Source organism: Mus caroli, unplaced genomic scaffold, assembly GCF_978045245.1.
Source record: "Mus caroli unplaced genomic scaffold, Mus_caroli_1 scaffold_14, whole genome shotgun sequence".
Taxonomy (NCBI): domain Eukaryota; kingdom Metazoa; phylum Chordata; class Mammalia; order Rodentia; family Muridae; genus Mus; species Mus caroli.
This window is the reverse complement of record NW_028227269.1, coordinates 75,814,563-75,840,057: the sequence shown is the minus strand read 5'-3', so window position 1 is coordinate 75,840,057 and position 25,495 is coordinate 75,814,563. Positions and strand designations below refer to the sequence as shown.

General features: G+C 35.7%; 1 protein-coding gene across 4 annotated transcripts in view; it reads right to left on the bottom strand.

The window, feature by feature from the left end:
* Positions 1 to 25,495, bottom strand: part of Fut8 (fucosyltransferase 8) — a 240,380-nt gene that overhangs the window by 127,004 nt on the left and 87,881 nt on the right. For all 4 annotated transcript variants that reach the window (XM_029484493.2, XM_085830487.1, XM_029484494.2 and 1 more), the window contains one exon: positions 17,637 to 18,070. In XM_029484493.2, coding sequence (XP_029340353.1) covers positions 17,637 to 17,839 — 203 coding nt within the window. In that variant the 5' untranslated portion in view covers positions 17,840 to 18,070. The remainder of the gene's footprint in view (positions 1 to 17,636; positions 18,071 to 25,495) is intronic.

Below are 25,495 nucleotides of genomic sequence, written 5' to 3'. Positions count from 1 at the left end.
ATGATATATAAATACTTAACTTCACTGGTGTCCTACAGATGCCTGTAACAACCTACAGTAAATTGCTAAGATGACTCACCACTAGTAACAGTTTTCTTTTTTTTGTTAAGAACTTTTGATCACAGTAATATGAATATCAAAATACTATGCTTTAGAAAAATGATTCTCAAAGTATTCATGTGCATATGATCCATACTGAAGGCTTCCTGAAGTATGGATTGCATATGTACCCACCCCAATGCTAATACTCATGGTACATCTCAGAGAGGGGATAGAAAAAAAAAAGAATTCGAGAAGGAAAGTTGTGAAATGCTGTCCCCTGTGACATGATCTAGCTATTGCACTCATGAACTCACTACAACTATGGTTCCCAACACAAGAGCAAATGACTCACCACTGTAGCATGTATAGAATAGAGGTGGAATGCCCATAAGGCCCCACCCTTAGCTGAGAAGCTACTGGAAGCTTCAAGAAGTTGAGGAATTTCTTTTCCTCAGGGAATGCGGTCTTTTGTAGGTTTTCCATGGATAGGCCCATATCCATATGTATGCAGAACTAATTAGACTCAGTGAGTCTTAAAAACAAGAAAACAAAGATGAGAAGGGTGATGCATCAGGAGTCTGGAGTGGATATGATCAAGATACGTTGCATACACCCATTGTGTGTGTGTACATTATATATACACACATTTTATATTTGTGTGTAAAGTGTATGTTTTAAAAATGAGTTCTGAGTTCCATCCCCAGATTTGTTATTTAGTATGTCTTAGAGTGTAAGCCAAGAATCTAGATTCTAAGGAGTTTCAAGGTAATGGTAAACTATTGCTGACAGACACTGAGAATTGCTTCAGCAGCTTCCATGACAACATAAGTCTAATTCTAAGCCATTCTAGCACCACTCTTTTGTCCTTATAGGAAAGAAATGTATCTGACAGAGAAAATAAGCAATTTGTTTTAACGTTTCCTTTATTTCAACATAACATATAAAATACCCAGTTTCTCTTTTTTAAAGTTTCAAAAACATCCATCACCTGGAAGAACAAACTATGATTTTACAAAGTTTAAGCATCAATGATAATCTTAATAATTAAGGTTGGGATAAAGTAGGTTTCCTGCCCTACTTCTTTCCTAAATATTGGTACTTGGAGAGAGGAAGGTGGGATTCAGTGGAGAAGAAACATGAGGCTTACTACCTGCATATTTACCCTCCTATAGTTACCACAAGTCTTCCTAATGTTCATGCTTTGATGTAAAAAAAAAGCACCCATTTTTTCTAAAAGTTTAACCAAAAAATATCAAGATATTTGCAAAACTAAATAGTGTTACAAATTTTCCTCTTAAAGAGTTTTACATTTGGCTAAATAAATAAATGTCCCCAACAAAAATCAGTCAAGATAAAAGAAGGAAGAGGAAAGAAAGGGAAGGGAGCACTTGTCTTTAATTTCTCTTGAAGTTTGTATTAGAAGTATAAATAACTGTATTCCTTTAAAAAATGACAGGGACAGCAATATAGCTCAGAGGGTCAAAGATCCTGTCACCCAATCCTGACTACAGGAGTTTGATCCCTGGAGGCCACTACAGGTAGGAGGAGGCTAATGACTCCACAAAGCTGCCCTTTGACTTCCAAATGAGGGCCGTGGCATGTATACCCCTGCACACACATATCAGAGAAACATCAATACTTTTTTCAATAAAAAGATTTAAAATATTTCACAACTTAATCTTTGTGACACATTGCTTCCAAGAAATTAGAACAGAAAGACCAACAGGCCTATATAAGCTCTTTTTTTGGTTTGGTTTGGTTTGGTTTGGTTTGGTTTGGTTTGGTTTGGTTTGGTTTGGTTTGGTTTTGGTTTTTGGTTTTTGGTTTTTGGAGACAGGGTTTCTCTGTATAGCCCTGGCTGTCCTGGAACTCACTTTGTAGACCTGGCTGGCCTCGAACTCAGAAATCCACCTGCCTCTGCCTCCTGGGTGTTGGGATTAATACATGTCCAGTACATTGACATCCTAAAGACTCTAAAACAAGTCCTAACAGAGATCATAGGAGAATAACTTTATGAAAGAAGACCGGGGAAAGGCTCTGAGTTTATTTGACATAGTCCTTGAAGACATGGCAGACCTTCAGTAGATGGAGAAAGAGCATAGAGAAGGAGATAGGAATGTCAATGTATGCACATTTATAAATGCACAAATGCAAGACACATGTTAAATTGCTTGAGTCTCTAAATATAAGAAATTTTAAAAATAAAACACTTAAATCAAGTCTACTGTATCTCTGAGGATTAATAAACCCATGTCTGGTATAGGAAATGTAGGCTGATGCATAAAGAAGCAGCTAATTGCTCTTCTAATTTAAGACTTTGTAACAGACTGCAGATACTATGACCAGCTTCCAGATGGTCACTCTGCACTTGGGGTAAGTGAGCAGTTAAAGAAGCATGAACCTAAATTGCAATTTCTATGAATCGTGTTTGTTTGGATTTCAGTAAGAAAAAAATCAGGCAAAGGTGTAACATCTCAAAGCAGTGGTTCTGTGCATTCAAATGTGTTGGGAAACAAAAGTAAAAGGAGTAACAGATATAACCTCCCTTAGATGATTATCAATAATCAATTAACCAAAGTTTCTATACTACTATGCTACTATATAGGATACTTTAAAATGCTTTTAATATATAGTATATATGATGTTCTTGTTCACTGGTACATGTGTTCTAAGCATATATTCTAGAAGGGCTAAATGCTGGGAATAAACACTTCAAAGTAACAACTGCAATCAAAAGCTTATATACCAAATCCAGTTACTCAAGTCAGCTTAATTTTATTCTAAACTGGTTCTGTTATTAGGTAAATAGACTAAATACTATTTCCTTGGTAAATTTCATCTAACATTTGTGAAATACCTAGAAATATTGCAGGCACATTAGGAAGAGTAAAAAGATACGTGTTCCAAAGGCATACTGCATCCTTAGGCAGATTTTAATTTCCCTCTGAAGATTGCTATGGTTTGGATAAGTGCCCCCTTCCCTGAAAAAAAGAGCATATGTTAAACACAGAGCTGTCATTCTGTGGTACCACTGGGAGACTGTGGGAACTTTAAAAGGTAAGGCATTGGAAGAATAAGGAACTATAGGAACTCTACCTTTTCTCTCTCTATTTAACTTCCCTGTCCCTATGGCATGAGCAACCACTTCTGCCATGTGTTTCCATCATGATCTCCTTCACCAGAGGCACAAAAGCAATGGCCCAACTGCCTGGAATTTAATCTCTGGGCCTACATCAGGAGTACCTAGCCAGCCAAAGCTACATGGCGAGACCCATCTCAGAAAAGAAAGAAGATGAAAGAAAACCATGGGGGCGCTGGAGAGAGATGGCTCAACAGTTAAGAATACTTGTTGCTCTTGCAGAGGACCCAGGTGCGGTTTCCAGTACCTATATGGTAGCTCACAAATATCTGTAACTCCAATTCCGAAAGATCAAAAGCATTCATCTGACCTTCGAGGGTACCAGGCAACCAAGTACACAAATCATACATGCAGGGGAAATACTCACATACATTAAATTTGAAAAATGTTTACTTAAGCCCCTAAGCTAAATCTTCACACATTTTTTAATTTAACACAAACACACTTTATCTAAGTGGCATTTGTTTAAGGGAAGAAGTCTGAACATTGAGATGTTGCATGTGAAATCTTTCTGCAAAACTGGTGTCTTTTCACTAGGGGCCTTCCTGGGTAGTGACAATAACTGCAATCACTGTATTCTAAATAAAGCTAAGGGTGGACAAATAAAATTTTCACATATGTAAAAGCATCAACTTAAAAAAGGTTAAAGTCATAGAGTTGAGTTCAAAGAGCCAAGTTATGAGGGAAAAAAGCCTGTGTGCTTCTGTCCCTATATCTGTTTCTATATGCATATACATAATTCAGATATAAAAATGCATCTACCTAGATCCACTATCTCTAAAGCTGTATATCGGATGGTTTCTTTGTCAGTCTACCATATCTCCTTTCTGTAGGTACCATTCAGCTCCAAACACAAAGCTATCTAAAGGAGACTGGGAGAGAAAACACAAATATTTGAACAAATTAAAAAGCAAAAGAAATCTGAGATATGGAGTAAGCCCATTAAGACTTAGAAAGTAAAGTCAGCAAGGATCTGAGAATAGTATCGGTGACTGGATTTTCATTTCAGAGCCTGTCTTTACCCACATGTAATATGCATAATAATTCAAACACTGAAGGAGACAAGAGCTAATAATGAGAACAACTGATTCACACAAGTTTTGAGATAACATTTTTTTCTATAAATGTCCAGATAAAAAAGAGCTTAAGTTTCATTGCTATATAACCTAATATTATCCTCTGAATTTGTCCCCCTGTCCCAACAACATACACACACACACACACACACACACACACACTCCCCACTCAAACAACCAAAAAGCAAAAAAGCATTCTTAGCCTGGAAGTCATCAAAAACAAAAATGGATAGAGGAACTGGATTTGTTCCACTGGCCAGTTTGCCAACTTTTAAAACCAAGCAAGATTAAGGGGGGGGGGGGGAATCTATCTTTAGCAAGACAGTTACTACAAGGATCCCTAGGGAGAAGGAAACCAAAATTAATTACTCCCATGAAAGCTTTATTTATTGTTGGAAATTCTACTTGCATGTTTATCTGTATTTTGAATGAAATTATCAAGCATTCAACAAAATACATGCTTCCAAGTCAATATCAATAATCCATCTGTCACTTCATAAACAAAGAGGCTATTCATAACCTAAGCTTTCTGCACTCATCTTTATTAAATTAGAAACCCATATTTAAAAACTAGAGATAGATAGATAGTTAGATAGATAGATGATAAATAGATAGGTAAAGATTATATTAAAAAACAGAATATAAAATAAACAAAAGTAAAGGCAAGTTCAAATTTAAAGTTTTATCAAGCTGCTCTTGAACATTCACATTCACATGGAAAAATGAAAGAATAAGAGCACACATCAGACAACAGAGCAAGCATAAATAGTTTTTAAATAAGCAACTTCTTACCTCCTCATAAGATTGCAGCCTTGGACATAGTCATCCATCTAGCTGACTTCTATTTGAATCATCTTTGTTGGGGTAAGAAGTGAACAGAGTGTGGAAAAGAAGAGGGAAAAATTTTCTCTGCACAAAAGAATTCCAGCTGATTCTATAAATAAGTGAAAATTTCTGGAGCCCACACTACACAATGTACAACTCCATATATAGACTTCCCAACTAATTATAGCAAGACCATCTAAAGGAGCCTTTAAAATATTTTCTAATCCAAATGACAGAGGCTACACATCAGAGTAAGAGTGTATTCATGGCAAAGTATATTTGTTATTTGTTATATTTGTTATTGTGAGATAGAATACTCTTACATGTTAACTAGGTCAGGTTCGCTGGTAATCTGCCCATGTCAAATGTGGATATATTTGTTTAACTAATTTTGTTTGCCTGACCTATTACTCTAACAGGGGCAATGAAGTTTTTAGTTATTATAACAGCCTTATCTACTTCTCTTTGCCTTGTGTACCAGACACTGTTGTCAGGGACACACAAGTTAAGGCTCAGTACGTTTTAATAAGTATTCCTTTACCATTTTTGCAATGTTAGTTCACCTCTGTTAAATTTGTTTATTGATAAATAAGGAGTCAAGGAGTCTGATACAGAATGTAAGTTCATTATCACATATGATCTGGCCTACTAGATTCTTACAAAGAACAACAGGTGCTGGAGGAGTGTTGGGACATTTTTTTGTGATATACTGTTCTGTCTTGCCATTTCTACTATAACAAATGTTAAAAAAATAAAGATGCAGGAATAAAAAGAAAACCTAACACCAGTTCTTACATCATTTCCTACTGTAACTCAGCACCCAGGAGATGAAATATAACAAAATGAGAACGGCTCCACAAAATTAACAGCAGCTGTGGCTCTACTCTGAAAAGAATTATAATCATTTTACTACGTCTATGTATTGGTAGACTTAGCATTATAAAATATTTATAAGCTTTTGTAAAATTATTGTATTTTACATCCAAATTAATTTAAGCTTGCTCCTTCTCAAAAAAGTGAGTCTATTCATGTCTATGTTAGACCTAATGTCAAATCTACTTGTGACAAGAGACTAATAATCAACACTCAAAACTTCTACAGACATGCTTCCTAGAATACAAGTATTTGTTACCAAGTCCAATGGCCTGAGCTCATGGTGAGGAGAGAGAACCAATTCCCACAAACTGTCCTCTGACACTCACATAAAAGCACTGGCAGAGCCATGCCCACATGCATACACATATATGTGCACAAAAATAAAACATAATTTTCATAAAGCCGGGAAACAAGGAAGGGACTGGAGGAGGAGTAAGACACAGGCAAGCAGAAAGTAAGGGGAAGAGTTCAGGGGTGGAAAGGCTTAGACAGACGGGAGTGGGTGGCAAGACAGGGTATCAGAACAGGGAGGATTAATCAGGATAAAGGAAGTATAATGGTCATATAAAATGACCATATGGAAAGTAAGACATGCCCATACATGTGATAGGAGCTTGACTATATAAGTGATAATCAACTGCCCTCTAACTAGATTTAAGTCCCATGAGAGGAGGTGACAAAGAATGAACGATAACCTGGCTAACAACCCAGGTTTGAAGAGACCATCGACCTGTGGAGAGTATTTCTAATGGAAATCTGGGACGTGTGTTCCAGTAGGCAGCAAACTGCCTTCTAAATAATTATGTATACACCCACAGACAAAAGCAGCTCGAAGCCTTAATCAGAGAAGTCTCTCCTTTGTGCTGATAAATGAAGAGATTCTGCTCAAGATGAAGAGAATAAGCAAAAGTTGTATGCTCAGCCCTAAACATGTCACTTGTATCGCCCCCTCTGAGGCTCAGGTAACAGTGCAAAAGAAGGGCCAGGAAGCATGTAAAAGCTAAATCAAGAAAAGTTCTGAAGGGCTGTACGATACATTCTCTAGACTCAACATTGTCAATGTAATCACCACTTTACCCCATGGCCACACAGATGGTCCTGGTTACTTACTCTTATAGAGTGGGTGGCAATGTGTGAGGGTAGAGATTCACGGAAAGGTGAGGTATGGGGATGGGGACTAGGATCAGCATATATGGCATACATGTACAAAATTATTCAAAACAATTAAATTAAAAATTAAAGAATTTTTTTAAACCCATGTAAAAATCATTACTTTTAGAAGGCAAAGGCAAAAAAAAAAGCCCAGGAATGACACATTTCTAACAAAGGAAAGAGTCTGTATTTTCTACAGTACTTTTATATGCAATGCTTGTCATATAACTAATACAGATGTGCAAAATGCTAAGGTATTTACTAATCAAAAGAAAAGTCAGCAGAAGTAAATCAAAAGGTGATCTAGAAATTGAAATGAGCAGAAAGTCATGGTTACACTACGATAAATATTGAAAGAAATTTAGAAATCATTGACAGTTTTTATTAATTATTATTTTGTGCATGTATCCCTATATATGCGCCCCTTGTCCAGAGAGGCAAGGAGAGAGCATGGGATTCCCTGCAACTGGAGTTTTAAAAGGCTGTGAGCTACCATATAGGTTCTGAGAATTATACCGAGACTCTCTGGAAGAACAGACAATCCTCTTACCCACTAAGCCATCTCTCCAGCCCTAAAAACAAACTTTTAAAAATGAGAATATCTAAAGAAATTTGAAATGTTCAAATAAATAAACTTGATATTGTATAATCAAAATATCAAATATATCACATTTTCTAACAAGAGATAAGCTGGAAGATGGGCTGAGTAGAAAATACACAAAATAAAATAACAGAGAGTCATTAGATTAGCAAAGCTGCAATAAAAGCATGTAACACTGTAAAAGGAGGTTTAATAATACATGCACTTTTAGTTCTAGAAGGAGAAATGAGAAAGACTAAGTCAGGAGCCATATTTGAATTTCTGAAATTGATCTTTAAAGACATCAACTCCCATATTTAAGAAGTTCAGAAAACTACAAACTGGGTAAAAGAAAATCAAGGTGTACCTAGGCACATCACACTCAACTGATTAATATCTAGGACAAAAAGAAAAACATAAATGCAGCCAAAGAGAAAGGTTTACTATGATAACTGAAGAATTCTCAAAAGAGTGTAATGATGCTTAGAAATCTGGACTGAAATAAACCCACAAAAATGTTCTCAGGCAAAGAGGTCTTTTCTCTTAGAAAAAATAAGACATTCTAGTAGCAAAAGGAATAACAACAGTATTTTATAAGTATGATATACATAGAATGATATTTAAAATATTGCCAAATTCTGTACTTTTGCTTAAAAAATAATGTCCAAAAAATAAAACTTTAAAAAATGGAAAAAATCTGAAATAATCTATTGCCCTGAAAACAAGCATCATAAATAAAAATTACTAGAAGATAAGATATGCCTGAAGCTAGGGGAATATTCCAAAACTAAACTATAGGAAGAAAACAACAGTAAACATAAAAGGGATAAAATGTAGTCAAGCCTAAGACTAGGTTTTTCTACTTTAATTCACTTTTGAATGTTTGAAAACTATGTTAACACTGAATTTATAGAACATAACTTCTTAGACTTTCTTCTTTTTTACCACACCCCAAAGGGGGAAGAACCAACTTTATGTGATAAACACCAGACATCACAGTTTTGTGACTTGTGACTGGATGCCCACTGAAATCACTCATAAATACTGAGTAGGACAGGGTTTAAAGGACATACCAATGATTCCTATTCACATGTCTGGGGTGGGGGCCATGAGAAACAGACAAGACAGTCTATGCTGGCGTCAACACTGAAGGGAAAACATACAAGACTTTCAAAAGCTTAAATAACAGATGCTTCCCTTCAAATCTGTGCTTCTATTAATATTCAGGATCCCTAAAGGATCCCAATTGTTGTTGGGAAGCAACAATTTCATTTTGAAGAAAATGAAAACAAAAACAAACAAACAAAAAACCCAAGTCTCTCCCTAACTTCTGTTATCATAAATTCTAAGCAGTAGCATCAATGTTAACTAGCAAAGAACATTATGAAGAAAAAAAATTCTCACTTTGGACATGTTTGTTTCTATTTGACAATGATTTTCTTCTAAATCATCCTTATTTATAGCATCTAGACAACAGATCACAATACCAGCATAAAAAAAATTCAAAGCAGCTATTTTTCTGACATTTCATTTTTGCAAACAATTAATTAAGGTTTTAGGCTCCAGGTTTACATTGACAGAACGATGGGAGAGAAGGTTTTAATTGTTTGAGAATTTCACATATGCATATATTTTGATATAGTTTGTTTTTAAAAGTAATGAAACAATAACAGTCTATAAAACACCACAACAAAGGCATCCAAATGGAAGAGGCTTTAAATTTTTGAAAATTACAAGACTTTTTAGAAATTCCAGAGCAATGCAAAAATATTAAGGATAAATTATAACAAGGAGGAATTTAATTTTACTATATGTGTGTTGTATATGTGTACAATGCATATACAGCAGGTGTATGTATGCAGTGGACATCAGGTGTCTATGATTCCCTTGGGACGGGGTCTCTCTGTTTTGGCTAAGCTGGTTCCTCAGAGAACTCCTGGGAGCCTCCTTTCTCTGTCACACAATTCTGAAGTGACAAGCCATACATACAGCCACGCAAAAAGTCCACACATGCAGCAGGAGATTCAAAGTCAGGTTCTTATGCTTCACAGCAAGCATTCTAACACACTGAGCCATCTCTCCAGCCCCCAAAGGGGATATTTTATAAACGCTAAGATACCCATTCAAAGTTGGTATAATGAAGCTGGAGAGATGACTCGGTAGTTCAGAGTGGAGGCTGCTTTTCCAGAGGCTGTAGGATTTGATTCCCAGCATCTTACGGCAGCTCACCAACATCCATAATGCCAGGTACGAAGGATATGATACCTCTGGCCAAGACCAGGCTCACACATTGTGTACAGACACACATGTAGTCAGAACACCCATACAAATAAAATGATATATTTTACAAAGTTGATATACCTTATGGTAAAAGACAGAATAATAAAAGATTGGGATTCAAAAGACAAAAACAGGAGATGAGATAAATGGGGAAGAAATTTAGCAGGGTAAAAAGATGTAAACCCAGAAATAAAATTCAATACAAAAGGCTAAGACAGTTCAGTAAGATGAGGCTCTCAGACTTGGAGGAAAAAAGATGAAACACTATCCTATTAAAAATAAGCACTTTGAATACTTAAATTTCTGTCTAAACGTAAAGGCACACATCAGTTAAGGTTTAAAACACTAACCAAACACATGCAAACACTAGCCAAAACCAAAACACCAAAAGCAAACAAACAAAAAGAAACCTAACAGTATTAATATTAAGTAAATTAACTTTATACACAAAAAGGTTTTGCTTAAAATAAGAAATCTGTGATACGGGGTTAAATCACAGAAAACAAGATAGTACTGAGTTAGAACTCAACAAATTAAACAGCAGATGAAAAGAAAAATTAGAACGGAAAGGAGATAGGAACAACCATATCTTTAAATTAGCAAAACAAGCATTTAAATATTTTACATCATGCATGAACTCAGAAAATCTGATCACCACAATCAACTAACCTAACAAACAATACACTATAGAAAATTAGAGCCAATAGCAGCAGATTATATGTTTTTCTTAAACATTCACCAACAAGTAAAACTTGAACTAAAATAATGCAGAATTATAACTTTATTTGGTTGAAAAATACAAAAAAACAAAATGATAAATAACACAGCCCAATGTACTAATTAAGTAAAATACTAGGTAACTATGATATGGTGCTAACAGATCACAATGAATATTTGAAACTATTTTTATTAGATGACAATGGAAAGGCAACATTGTCAGAAACTGTAAGACACAGATTAATTTAAAGTGAAGCTGCTCAGGTATATACAGGTTGAACATCCCTGATCCAAAATGCAAAATTCAAATTAAATCAGAATTTAAAACTTTTTTAAAAGCTTTATCAGAACTCTAAAAGTTTCCGATTTCAAAGCATTTCAGATTCTGCCAGTAAAGTTGATGAAAATATTCCCAAATAAAAATAGTCCAAAATCTAAAATATGTTCTAGTCCCAGGCATTGTGAATAAAGGATATTCAATCTATATTAGAAAAGAAGCAACTCTTAAAATCAGTGATTATAAGCTTCCTAAGAAAGCTTAGAACAGAAAAATAAATCCCAAAGAAAGTATAAGAAAGGAAATTATCAAACTAAGAGTAGAAATCAATAAAGCAGAAAGCAAATATATAACAGAGAAAAAAGCGTAGAACATAAAAACATACAGCTGAAAGTCTTCTAACACTAAAAATCTGTGCTACCCAGATAGAGAAGAAACACAGACTGAAACAAGATTTTGACTAAACATGTAACTAAATCATCTTGGATTGCCTAGCCAGAGTCAGAGATGTTTGCAGTCAAAAACGTATACATAACAACAGAAAAAGCCTGAGGCCATCCTAAATTTTAAAAATCATGAGTGGTTGTTTTAAGCGGTAATATTACTTTGTTTTACTATGCTCCATTATACTACATTATATATTATATACACACATATAATTTTACTTATATATATTTATACACTTAAAACCCCAATTTTTAAGCAAAAATAATAATAAATAACTATTTAAAAGCCAGCAATGAGGTTGGATAGATGGCTCAGGAAAAGCTGATCTCAGAACCCAGGACACACAAAAGAAGCCAGGCTAGGTGTGGGCCCACACCAGCCTGTAGTCCAATGGTATACACAGAAAAATCACCGGGGCTTGTTAGTCACTAGCCTGGGTTCCATGGTCAATGCTCTGTCCCTAGGGAAAAGATCCTCCTCTAGCCTCCACAAATCTCCACAGGAACATGCCCTGAAGATAGCGAAGATGATAGGTACACAACATACACATGCACCTCCCTCCCCCAACCCACCAACCCCACCAACACACATACACCAGAAAGAAAACTGGAACCAGACTCAAATACTCTATCAAAACTTAGCAAGTAAATACATGAAAAAAATCTTCAACACTCTTAACTACAGAAGTGAACACTGAAACTTCAATGAGATGATACTACGTACCAGTTTTAAAGGATGACATGAAAATTACTACCAGTAGCAAGCACTAGTATGACAGAAATTAGATAGTGCTGTTTAATGAGTCAGAGAGATACCAAAAGATCCTGAGAGAGAGTGAAAAATTATGGAAGCCCCTAGACTTGTGTCCAAAATAGACCTCACTAATGGCAGGGAGTAAAAGTTTAACTCTCCCATTGTTCCAGGATGCACTAACCACAAAGAAGTTGAACTTGCTCCATTGTTTCAGGAAATATTTGTACAGAATACTCTGTTACTTGACCTGTTATGCTTGCCAAATGCTATAGCCCCATGCCAGGTATGTGCGGTTTCTGCCTTTATAACCCCCTTACCCCTTGAGCTCAGGGTCGACTCCTCTACCCCTGAGTGGGATACGAGTCGTCCCCAGTGCACTGGCCTTTCCTGATTAAGCCTCTTGCTGTTTGCACCAAGATTGGTCTCTCGTGAGTTCCTGGGTGTCACATCATCCTGGGACTTGAGTGAGGGTTCCCCTGTTTCAGAGATCTTTCAATACAAAATGTAAATATACATGTACATATGGGGGGGTGTGCATGTCTGCAGAGGTCAGAGGTCAATATCAGATGCCTTCTCCCATCACTCTCTAACCTTAATGAAACAGTCTCTCACTGAACCTGAGGCTCATATGCTGAGTCTGGCCTGGCCATGTAAGGGACAGAATGACATGGTTCCTGCCTCTGGAATAGCCAGCAGAGTGTGGGCCTCGAGTGTTGATTGTTGCTGTGAGAGACCAAACCAAACCAAATTGAATTTAGCCTACATCTTAGAGAACCTGACCTAAGGTTAAACTTGAGTTAAACAACTTGTACCTAACACTGGTCTCCAGGTCACTCCACAACAACCACCAATCAGGAAGAAAGCAGAAGTTACAGTTGTGCCTAAAGATATTTACTTACAAAAGTTTATGGTTTGGCTCCCAGTGCCAACCAATCCTTTTTAAGGGCAAAAAATTCTATAATAGCCCTCCAATCAGATGTGTGGCAAGCTGGATACTCCCTTGCTTGTTTACTTGCCTCTATAAATGCTTGCTTGAAAGTAGGCATCAGTGTGTCAGTGTGGTAAATGACTCCATGATAATCAGAAACAGCAAGTCCCAGAGGTGAGTCTCAGCAAAATGGTAAATGCTGTATGACTGTCATGACAGTCCATAAGAACTGTGGGAAAGAACTCTGAAAACATGAGTTCAAAGATATATCATTTCTCAACTATGTGAAATATGAGGATTCAATATGAATTGTGTAATGAGCTTCACAGAGCTAAGGGAACAGAGGCAGCTGCACTATGACCCAGCTTGTCAGAAAGATATTAAGGAGACAAAGAGATTGAGGGAACGGTTATCTCTTACAAGCTCTTACTAAGGTAATTTGTTTGTGCTTACAAATGCAGGCAGATTCCTGAGTTCAAGGTCAGCCTGGACAGATGGAGTTTAGGTCCAGGCCCAGGCATGGTAGGAATGGTAATTTCAGGGTGGGGTACCACCCAGCTATCTTATTCTCTGTGCTTGTGATTGTTGACTCTTTCTAAGAATCAAAAGGCTGGGGTCCTGGGATGCTGAATGATGGGATAATCAAAAGGGAACCTGTGGTAACTGAACTGATATGTAAATAGATGACTGGGCTTTTGATTGTAAGAAATGAGCTATCCAGAGAGTTTTTAGACTAGGAAGAGAAAACTGTCTCTAGCAGAATATAGAGAGAACAATCTGGAAAGCCATCTTGAGCAGAACACAAGCTGTCAACTTGGACCCACAATTTGACTTTGATTCTTTCCACAACTCCCAGATAGACACCCCTTCTTCAGAATCCCTCTCCAAGCTGATGTTGTTAATCCTTGACATTCATAAATTCAACTAGGCTGGCTGGCCAATAAACTCCAGAAATCTACCTGTCTCTATGCCCTAACCTCAACCCATCCTCAGTTCTGGATACATACTGCTGTAGCCACCTTTACATGGGGACCTAAACTCAAGTCCACATACTTGTGATACAGTAACTTTCCCAGCCCCACCATCCAACAGCTCCTTATTAAGTTAAATATGCACTTAACATATAGTATAGCAATTCCAAGCCCAAGTAATTAACTAAGGGAAAAAAAAAAAAAAACCTATGCCCACACAGAAACTTATTGGTCAAAGATTAATATTGACTTTGCTTGCAATTGTTTAAAAAAAAAGTAGTAACTATCTAATATCTAATGACCCCAATAGATTAAAAAAGAATAAATAAATAAATAAATAAAACCCTAACCTGTTATACATGTAACAACTCACCACTAAAAGAGAATAAAAATATTTACTTGGCAATATAAAAACATAAAATTACTATGCATAAAAATACTGATGAGAGCTGGTGAGATGGCTCAGCAGGTAAGAGCACTGACTGCTCTTCCAAAGGTCCTGAGTTCAAATCCCAGCAACCACATGGTAACTCACAGCCACCCGTAATGAGATCTGGCTCCCTCTTCTGGTGCATCAGAAGTCAACTACAGTATACTTATGTATAATAATAAATAAATCTTTGGGCCTGAGTTGAGTGGGGTTGACTGGAGCAAGCAGGGCTGACTGGACTGAGCAGAGGTCCTAAAAATTCAACTGTCAACAACCACATGAAGGCTCACAACCATCTGTACAGCTACAGTGTACTCACATACATAAAAATAAATCTTTTTAAAAAATACTGATGAATCTCAGATATATATATTAAGCCAAATGGAAGATCCAAGACCCCAAAGGCTGTATATTGCATGATTTCATTTATGACACTCTAAAAAAGCAAAACATAGTGGACAGACAACAAATAAACAGGATTCATAATCAGGAAGCAGGAACAGATTTAACTAAAAGAGGCAACAGAATTCTGGAAAGAGGTAGAGTTCTGCTATAACTTGATAGTGATGATTGCATAATTGGTAACAAATTGCCAAAACACACTCACCTGAATACTAAAAGTAATAAATTTTACTGTAAGGAAACTATTCATTAATGAGTCAAATAATTGTACATATTCATGTATCCCTGACACTACCACACCTATACACTGTGCTTGTACATTCATATCCTTCAGAGATATGGTTTATAATTGTCTTCTAAATTTGTCACTATAAAAAACTGCAAATTGTAATTAAATTAACTGTTTTTAAAATTATTGTCTTGAATCCTAAAAACTGTCATCTCAGGCTTTTGATTTGTTTTCAAACTCCAATTTATATGCCTTTGTAGAAATTATAAAGAATTCCTAAAGGAATTACCTAATTTTAAATTTATCTGAATTAATACTCTATCTTTTGGCTTATGAATATGTCTTATTATAAAAATATGGACATCCAACTGAGTACAAAATTACAAAATAGCTGATTAAAAAAAAAGTCTCAGTACTAACAGGTACCCGCTATCATTCGTGTCCTGGCATTAAAATGAAATCCCCATGGATGGTGTGTCTACAGCCCTACTAGTAAAGTCAACAGAAAAGCCCAGGAGACTTCTCTAATGAGGGAAAATAACCATGTATTTATTTTACTGTGTTATGTGCCTATTTATAAAAATGGCCTCATTTGTTTAGTCTGTTTCTAGATTGCATTTACATTTATTAAGTATGTCAGCTCTTATGTAGTTGTTAGAAATTTAATTTAGATGTACAAAGGATTTTGTTTTTGTTTTTGTTTTTTGAGACAGGGTTTCCCTGTGTAGCCCTGGCTGTCCTGGAACTCACTCTGTAGTCCAGGCTGGCCTCGAACTCAGAAATCCGCCTGCCTCTGCCTCCCAAGTGCTGGGATTAAAGGCGTGCGCCACTACCGCCCAAAGGATTTTTAAAAAGTGGCTTAAGAGATCTTATGAGGGACATGAGAGATGGCTTAGCACTTAAGAACAGGTACTCATCTTGCCTCTGAGTTTAGTTCCCAGCAAAGACATCAGAGGGTTCACCTCAAGCCTGTACAGCTCAAGAGAATCTGATGCCCTCTTCTACATTCCATGGGCACTGGTACTCATGAGTGTAAACCCACACATAGATTCTCACATGCTCACATAATTTTAAAATAATAAAAAATTAGTATTAAAAGACTGGTTATTTTTCTGAAGAGCAACCCATATTAATAGTAAGTTTTCCTTCATACAACAAAAACAAGGTACTTCATAGTAAGAAAAAGAAAATAGAAATACTAGTACTGCCGGGCAGTGATAGCACACGCCTTTAATCCCAGCACTTGGGAGGCAGAGGCAGGTGGATTTCTGAGTTTGAGGCCAGCCTGGTCTACAGATTGAGTTCCAAGACAGCAAGGGCTACACAGAGAAACCCTGTCTTGAACCACCACCACCACCACCACCACCCCCCCTAAAAAAAGAAACACTAGTACTAAAGATGGAATGAGGAGAAAATTCAATGATTATTCAGTAGCCTAAATTATAAAAGAAAAAGAAAAAAAATCTCTAGAAGGAAAGTCTCTACTGAGACTTTTAATTAAGATTTTCTGAGTCACTGCTTTTTCTGTCTTCAGCTTAGGACAGTAAGAGTTTAGGCTGTGGAACTATACTACCAGAATTCAAAGACGGTTCCAATGTTTATGAAAAGCATAATCTTGGGCAAACTAAATTACTTAACATCCTTATGATTATTCTTCTGTAAAATGACTGAAAACAGTACTAGAATCTCATGAGCATATCTTGAAATTCAGTGAAACAATCTGTCTTTAGCACAGTACCTGGCATTTGACAAATTCCTAACAAATGATAGCTATTATCAGCAATGCCTCATTATGATTCTCTAAAAGTACTGTAATTTTTTTCAGCATTTTCCTCTGTACCACTTGCTAGTAGTGCCAATTACCATCTCTAATGCAAAAGTTTCCCATCTTTGTTTTTAGCCCTGCAGCTTTTAAGTGACAACAAGCACTATACACGTGATCATTCTCAGATGTGGAGAGAATTAGAGTTGTCAGACAGCTTGTCATCTCAGTAACTGTTGAGTTACAGGTGTGTGTGTGTGTGTGTGTGTGTGTGTGTGTGTGTGTGTGTTTCACTTTATGTTTTCCACTTATATAAGAGACTTTGGTTTTCCAAACAACTGAAGCACTGTTCTATTTAACAATGAACTTTTGCTTTTCATCTTAAGAATTTAACTAAGAAATTATGTCTTTGTAGTCTATAGAATATAAAATGTTAATGTGCACTAATTCAAATCCTATAACGTTTGTGTTCAATATAGTCTAAACATAATTTGTAAATAAAATATAAGCATATAAATACCACAGTTTTTATATATTAATTCATATGCAAAATATGATTTACAACTATGTAGACCCTATCTAGATTGACTATGTAGATGTATCATGAGACTTTTTAAAGGACTGCTAAAACAGTTAGATTTTTGCAGACAGTTTGTAGAAATTTTAAGAATTTTTCAACTATGGAATAAGTTCGTATACCTAAAAGCCAAGCCCAGTATTTCATCAAATCCTTCAGTATTTCAAACCTACCGGAGAGACTCAGCCATTCGCCTCAAGTCTTCATTTTGCTGTTTTAAGCGTTCAAGCTTTGCAAGAATCTTGGAGAGTTCTCTGCTGGAGTGATCAGGGTGGTCATTATCTCGAACCAAATGACCACCTATATAAAATAACAAGGTCCCCCAGGCAAAAAGAATGAGCATAATCCAACGCCAGGAACCAGTCCATGCCCGCATTTTCAGAGTTTCAACTCTGTCCTCTATCTTCCTGGAGCTCAAAGAACTGGAAACATTGTACTCTGGTTCTAGTTAGCCACACAAGAAAATAGGTTTGTTTCTGTTGTTTCAACACATAATGCTTCAGACAGGTTAATCTCTCTGGTAATCCTGTGGTTATTCTTACAAAAAGATCTTCCTGGTGATGCAGGCAAGAAGCTTTAATGTCCTGTGCTTCATGGATTCTACATGCTGTGGAAAGAGTAAAAAAATGTACTTGAGTTTTTAAAGATATATAAAACAACAAAAAATTGACATTCATGGAGTTCCAAAAAACCTTATGGTATTGATTGGTTACGAAGCTGAAAGACAATTTTGTGAAAGTTTTAAGTGTATATTAAGTCAACCACACATTAGGATTCTACCTGATAGCAAATTAGTCCACCCTAAACCTGGAATTCTAAGTACCATTAAAACTCTTCTTCATTGAAATGTTCTGTAATAACTCTTGTATAGGTTGAAATATTACATATCTGAATAATCAACCAAAATCAATTCAACTATGTATTTCAAACTAATGTGTTCATCATCCAAAACAAACCCAAGTTCTCAGTATGAGTGAATCCAGTGCTACAAACCCTCATATCCTTTCATCTCAATACTCTGCTGTCATTTCACTATTCAACTTGCAAATTGTCATTTTTAGGATTAAATTCTCAAGCTGACTTGAATCTTAGTGAAACAAAGGTTATCATAACCATCAGTTAGTTGGCAACCATATAAAACATCAAAAGCAAAGATTCAAATGGATCAGGATAAACCATTATTTTTTTCAAATATATTTTAAAATATTAATAATTATAGGAATGAGTATAAGTATATTATATACATATATAAAAATGTCATAATGAAACCCATTTTTCTATTAATATGACCTAATAAAGAAATTCCTAAATTTCAAAAGAAGGCTAATAACAACAGTTAGATCCTTAGGCGAGTGTGCATTTTTTGAGTGTGTATTTTAAACTCCAAATATTCATTTTTATCAGCTTTAATTATGTGTTTTGTTTGTCATTTCTTAACCACTATGCTTAGAATTCTCTTAGAAATAAAATTACTCTCCCCTAAAAAACCTATATGAAAAATCACTGAAAGTGATTAGGCAACTCTAAAGCTACAGAAGAAAAAAATCATATATTTAGGAACAAAACTGTATAGTTCCTGTAAGGGCGGGTAAAAAAAGTTCATATATACAAGAATATATACATAAAACACATGACCATCAATTAAATTGTCATTGGAAAACTAAATAGAAAGTTGAAGAACTGGGATACCAAAACTCAAAGTATAAAGCTATTTATTTATTTATCTTCTTCTGAACCTCAATTCTTTACTCATTTTAAAAAACCAAAAACTCAAAGAGAAAAAATTACCTCAAAAGAATATCCGAGAAACACCATTTATCTGATTTCAGCTAAAATATAGAATGAGTGAAGGAGCTATATTCACTGACTAATGTTGGAAAGCATAACTCAAAAACCATGAATCCCAATTACTATTCTAATGTTTTACTACTACTGTAATAAATTCTTTTAAGTCTACCAAGAATACTTTGTGTTGTTGTTGAACTCTTTATTTTCCCTTTCTCAAAACCCTGAACCTCTAAGTCTTAAATCTATGTAATGGTTCAGATTGTTTACCACTCTAGAGGTGGTGGGATCTGGGCGAACGGAGCTGATAAATGAGATGGGCTAAGGACTCATGCAATAGCCAACTTTATTCAGAGCATCAGACAATTTATACTCTGAGGGTTAAGAAGAGTCATTTGAGAAAAGTATACACTCACAAAACAATCAGCACATGGCAAAAGTGCTTTCCCACAGAGGAATATAGACAAATAACAATAGCCAGTTATAATGAATAATCTGGAGTAGACTCGTTGCTATTCACTAGATCTGGGATTGACACACACACACACACACAAAATCATGTTTTCTTGGACTTTTCTTACAAGTGCTCAAAATTCCCCTTGTAGGATTCCATTTGTGGACAGCGTTCTGACACAGGTGAAGGATCAGCTACTAAGGTTTACTGTTCCAAATATAAAGAAACTGCAGACACTCAAGGCTTCCTGATTAAAATTAAACTCAAGTCTGGGAGCCTAAGCAATGGATTCAATTTAATAAATAATTAAAATTGAAGAATGGATATCTGAGTAATAGTTTGCTATGAAAACTTACAGAGCACTGAAAAAAATCCATCGGACCACGAGCTGAAGTTATTTCCAAGATATTAGGAGATTAGATAGACAAAGAGGTAAATTCATAGACAAAAAAATTACAACTTTGTTATCCTCCATACTCAAAGAAACCTAGACTACTATGATAGACAAAAAGAACAAAACTTCTAAAAAGAAATAATTTAAGTAACAAGGGATAACAAAATAGGTGAAACATTTTACTTGCAATCATAATGTAAATTATCACAATTATCCAAAGATATGATTTTAACAGTGAAGTACAGAAACATAATTTTTGTACAAACTGCATTAAATTTGATAAACCAGTATTTAAAATATCCAATTACTATACTTGTAACAAGACAGATTATAAGCTATAAAACAATAAATTATTACAAAAGTAAAACATGAGCATATTCTTAATTGTTAATATTATCCTAACTCTGTTTTTGAGAGGTTGTTTCTAGAATTCTAGAGTTCTTAACAAGTATTTTTAAATGAAATCAACAAAAGCAAACCAAGTTAAAAAAATGAGTAGTTTCCTATGTAATTTCTCTCATCATGGTTTAAAGGCATATGTATTGAACTCCCCCCATCTGCTAACCGCAGTGAAAGACTAGTTGTTTCCTTGTCACGTTTAAACCAGAACAGTCAAAATATAAACTCCATAAACTTGGTCACTTTATTCACTGTTGTCTCCCAAGCCTATCCTTCCAGCAGTACATGGCACTTAGTAACCACGAATGCAAACTTCTGAACAAGTAAGTGCAGGGCAGGCCCTCACATGATATACAAAGAAACTGAACACTCCAGCTACAACTACATTTGTATCAAACTTTACACAGCAAATCTGAAAGCATAGAGCACCATTATAAGCAAAAGGGATCAAAAATAAAATCACTGTGTGTCTCTTCAAAGTAACTGAGACAAGACTTATGATAAATGTGCAAAACCTTGACAAAATTTTCTCAAAGTGGGTTGTTTTCTTTTCATTTATGATCTTACTTCTATTTAGAATCCTATAATATTCTTCTTGTATAAAATGTTAAATAAATAAAATGCGGCAAGCTTCCCTCCGCCAATGAATTTTATTAATAATACTGAGTTTTAAAGGGATAAAGGTTTGTAAATCATTTATTTCTTCTGCTACTAAGAAAACTAGGTTATTTTTATTTTTGTTTTTGAACAATAAAAATACAAGTAATTTTTTTACTAAGCATTTTCCTAAATCTGGGAGCTAGAGTGCAATATCAATAAGATCAAGAGTTTAAGCAGAACTGTTACAAGGCCTAAATGAGGTTAATCATGTGTAAAGCATGTACTGCTCAGCAAAGAAGAGGTACTCAATAACTTAAAAGTAAGCTAATATATTGGATTTTTAATGAGCAAAGGAAAGATAATATTTACTAGACTTTATAAAATGCTTCACAGTGTTTGAAAAACTTTTATTCATATTATCACATAATGTTCACAATTACTTGAGTCTATAGAATATCATTCCAATTTTTTAGTTGGGTAAGCTGTCCATATGTTTTATTTTTTACTTAATTTTTTTAAAGATTTACTGTATTTATTATATGTAGGTACACTGTAGCTGTCTTTAGACACCAGTAGAGTGAATCAGGATCTTGTCACAGATGGTTGTGAGCCACCATGTGGTTGCTGGGATTTGAACTCAGGACCTCCATCCAGAAGAGCAGTCAGTGCTCTTAACTGCTGAGTCATCTCTCCAGCACTGTCCATATGTTTTATAACCCATGACAGATTTGATAAGTTTGCTCTTCGTACTACATTTATGTTACCAATTAAATATATATGCATACAAGTGTATATGTACACATAAAACTCAATTGGAAAAATTGTCAATGTACACATTTCACTTCAGTTTATTAAAACAGAAGCATTTATCCTCCCTAGTGTTTCTTAACTAAGAAACATAGTTAAGCATATCATTAAAACAGTCTAACTGAACCTCTTTCTGTTAACCTTGGAAACTTAACTTCCATTAAACTAATCATTGAACTAATGATTTTTTTTTCATTTGAAATTTTCAACCCAGCTTGTCACATGGAATTAACTAAGAAAGCATTCTAGTTTGTTTTAATTCAAAAAATTGTGATATGAATATTTATAATCACTCCATCTGTCTGAAAAAAAGGTTAAGATAAAAGCAAAGTTGGGCAGTTGTTATTTGCTATTTAAAGCACTAGTTATTTGAGTTGACTCCATTGTATCTGAAATGTGTAAAAAAATACTTTTACATTAGTGATTAAATAGAAATTAATTGCATAATAAATTCTTTCCATTAAAAGAGTGATCAGTATGGCACATGCTTCCATTCCAACGCTGGGAGGCTGGGAGAGGAGGGTCACAACCTAGAGGCCACCCTAGGTTACATGGCCAGATCCTGTCTTACTGGAGCCCCTGCATGGGGAGATGGAGCCAGAAGGATCTAGAGCTAAAGGTTATGCTCAACTACATGGTAAATATAAAGCCAGCCAGTGATACAAGACTGTCTCAAAACAAATAAGCCAACTCAGTGGGGAGAAGAATGGAGACAGAGAACAGGGAAGGGGGAAACTAAGATGATACAGTGGAAAACATCTGTCCTTTAAACACAAAATGCAATTAAGAAACAACAAAAACTAATTTTGCTAAAAAATGCAATAATAGAACTAATTCTCTGTAAGATAATAAAAATGTAATAAAATCACATAATTCAGGCATTTAATAAATTTGTCAATTTTCATTAATATCATTTTCAATATTAACAAAATTCAATTAACAAAGTGGGGGGAGGGCAGTCAGTTTAAACTTTCTCTTAAATTGTTTTCAACTTTTTAAGTATTATTTACTACTATAAAAGGTCCTTATAATGTACACAGGTAAATCTTTCTTTTCCCCAGGCTGTATCTCTGTGTGACTATTATTTTCTCTTTTCTGTCAATTTTCTCTCTCACTGACTAATACTAATTTGATTTACTGGCACTTACACACCTTCCCAGGACTGAAGGACATTGCTGTTTGGCTTAGCCCAAACACATTCTCTTCTGCCTAATTTCATATTTAGTGATACATTCTCAACTATTTCAACCCAACTTATATTGCCACTGCTTTATGATTCATGGAAGAGACGGATGACCAAATAGTAATAATGAATGTATTCCACTTCACAGCATCTCAAGAGCCAGAATAAATATAAAAAGAAAGTCATGCAGCATACTACCATAATTGTGTCAATTCTTATTCATCAGGTGTTTACAATTATTTCAAATACACACAATTTCAGCAACTTACATAAATAAAAAAGTCCCATAGTAAGTAAAAGTTATGGTTCTGTTATATTAAATTCAAGAAGGAAAAAAGAGCGAAAGGGAAGAAAGGAATCAAACCAATTCACAGGCAGTACTCTTCGTGAGGCACAGAACAACCTAAACAAGATCAGCCATTGTAAATCATTAGAGTTACATGGACCTTAATTTACTGAATCAGATGACTAATAATTACTATTAGGTCAAAAGCAGCTAAAACAATTAACAGTTACATGTAGAAAAATAGTGGAAATATTATTAAAATAAATTTAATTTAGGGAGCATTTTAAAATTAATTCTTTTATGTGGCATTTGTAATCAATTCATAATAGGCCAGATCCATCATTTGCTAAGAACATCATTCTCCTACTTTAAAAAAAAAAAAAGTTTGGAGACTTATACTTCTTATCTATAAGTAAATAAGAATGGTCAAGAATTACTTTCCACTATCCAGGGATAGTGGCATATGCCTTTAATTCCACCACTCAGGACGCAGAAGCTGGTGAATTTCTGTGACTAACCTTGTCTATCCAGTAAATTCCAGGCCAGCCAGGACTACATAGTGAGACTGTATCTCAGAAGAAACAAAGAAATAAGAAAGAGTACTTTCCAGATGTAAGCTATTATGCATGTGACATTGAAAAGACAACTGAAAAGTGATCTCTAAAAAAAGAAGACAAAACAAGTGAGCCCCAGAATAGCCTCGGATTGTTTCATTGTTTGGAGCACTGAAATATGTAGAAGAGGAAACCCAAGTAGAAGCCACTAGTGTTACTGAGTTACAAGGACAGATCAGAATTCATGAAAACCAAGGAAACAAATGTTGGGAAATGTCTCACTTTAGAGTGAAAGGGATGTGAAGATCTGTGTTTTCAAAGAAGCAATTTAATTACCTGAAATCAAGTCCACATGTTCACAAAACTAAAGACCCTTAAAATAAAACCTAGAAGAATAATTTAAGGAAGAAAAATAATCTAGTACTAATGGTTAAAAATTCCTGTGTTCTCAAAGGACCAGGAATCATTTAAGTTCTCACAAGAAAGAGTCTCATCCATGAATCCTTTGAAGCATGCAGTAGAGATACAGCTCTCCAATGAGACGAATAACCGACAAGAGTGGAGCTCCTCTAGCAAACCTTGAAAACATTACAACATACACACAAAGGGAGGATGGAGTAGAGGAGACATGCTGACACCATGTATGACTCTAAAGGTCTCAGCTGCATAACACCCATGTGGTCAATCAGTCCTCACAAGGCTACATCTTGACACACACAGCTTCTTACAATGTTCTTAATCTCTACCGTTTCTCTTTGGTTCGTTTTAAGACTGTGCATCTCTCTCCTAAGCATGATCCACTGTTTGTATGTTTACTTTTCCCATTGGAGCCCTTGACACAGTAGTCATATTTGTTTTAAATTCAGTGTGGTCCTGACATCACTGCTGAGAGTGGTTCTGACATTTCCTCTTTCTTTATTAAACTGTGGGTTGAGGAGAGCAACATACATTTTAGCATTGTATAATTTTGAGCCAAAGTACTTCGGGATCTACTGTGTAGAAGAAACTGTAACAAAGAGACCTCCAGTTCCCTCTCAAAGTGTAGAAGGAGGGGCCAGATCCTATCATCAGGCTTCGGGCTCCTACTGAATCTGTGCCCAAATGAGCTCAGCTGGTTTAACTCAGCTTCCTTCTGTCTCCTGGGAAAACAGTGGCTGGAAGAGAACTTGGAGTTTCCCTTCTCCAAGGTCAATGGGGTTATAGTTAGAAAAGAAGGGGAGGGGAGGGGAGGGGAGGGGAGGGGAGGGGAGGGGAGGGGAGGGGAGGGGAGGGGAGGGGAGGGGAGGGGAGGGGAGGGGAGGGGAGGGGAGGGGAGGGGAGGGGAGGGGAGGGGAGGGGAGAGGAGAGGAGAGGAGAGGAGAAGAGAAGAGAAGAGAAGAGAAGAGAAGAGAAGAGAAGAGAAGAGAAGAGAAGAGAAGAGAAGAGAAGAGAAGAGAAGAGAAGAGAAGAGAAGAGAAGAGAAGAGAAAAGAAAGACAGACATATGAGTTCACTGTAGCTGTCTTCAGACACACCAGAAGAGGACATCAGATCCATTACAGATGGTTGTGCTTGCTGGGATTTGAACTCAG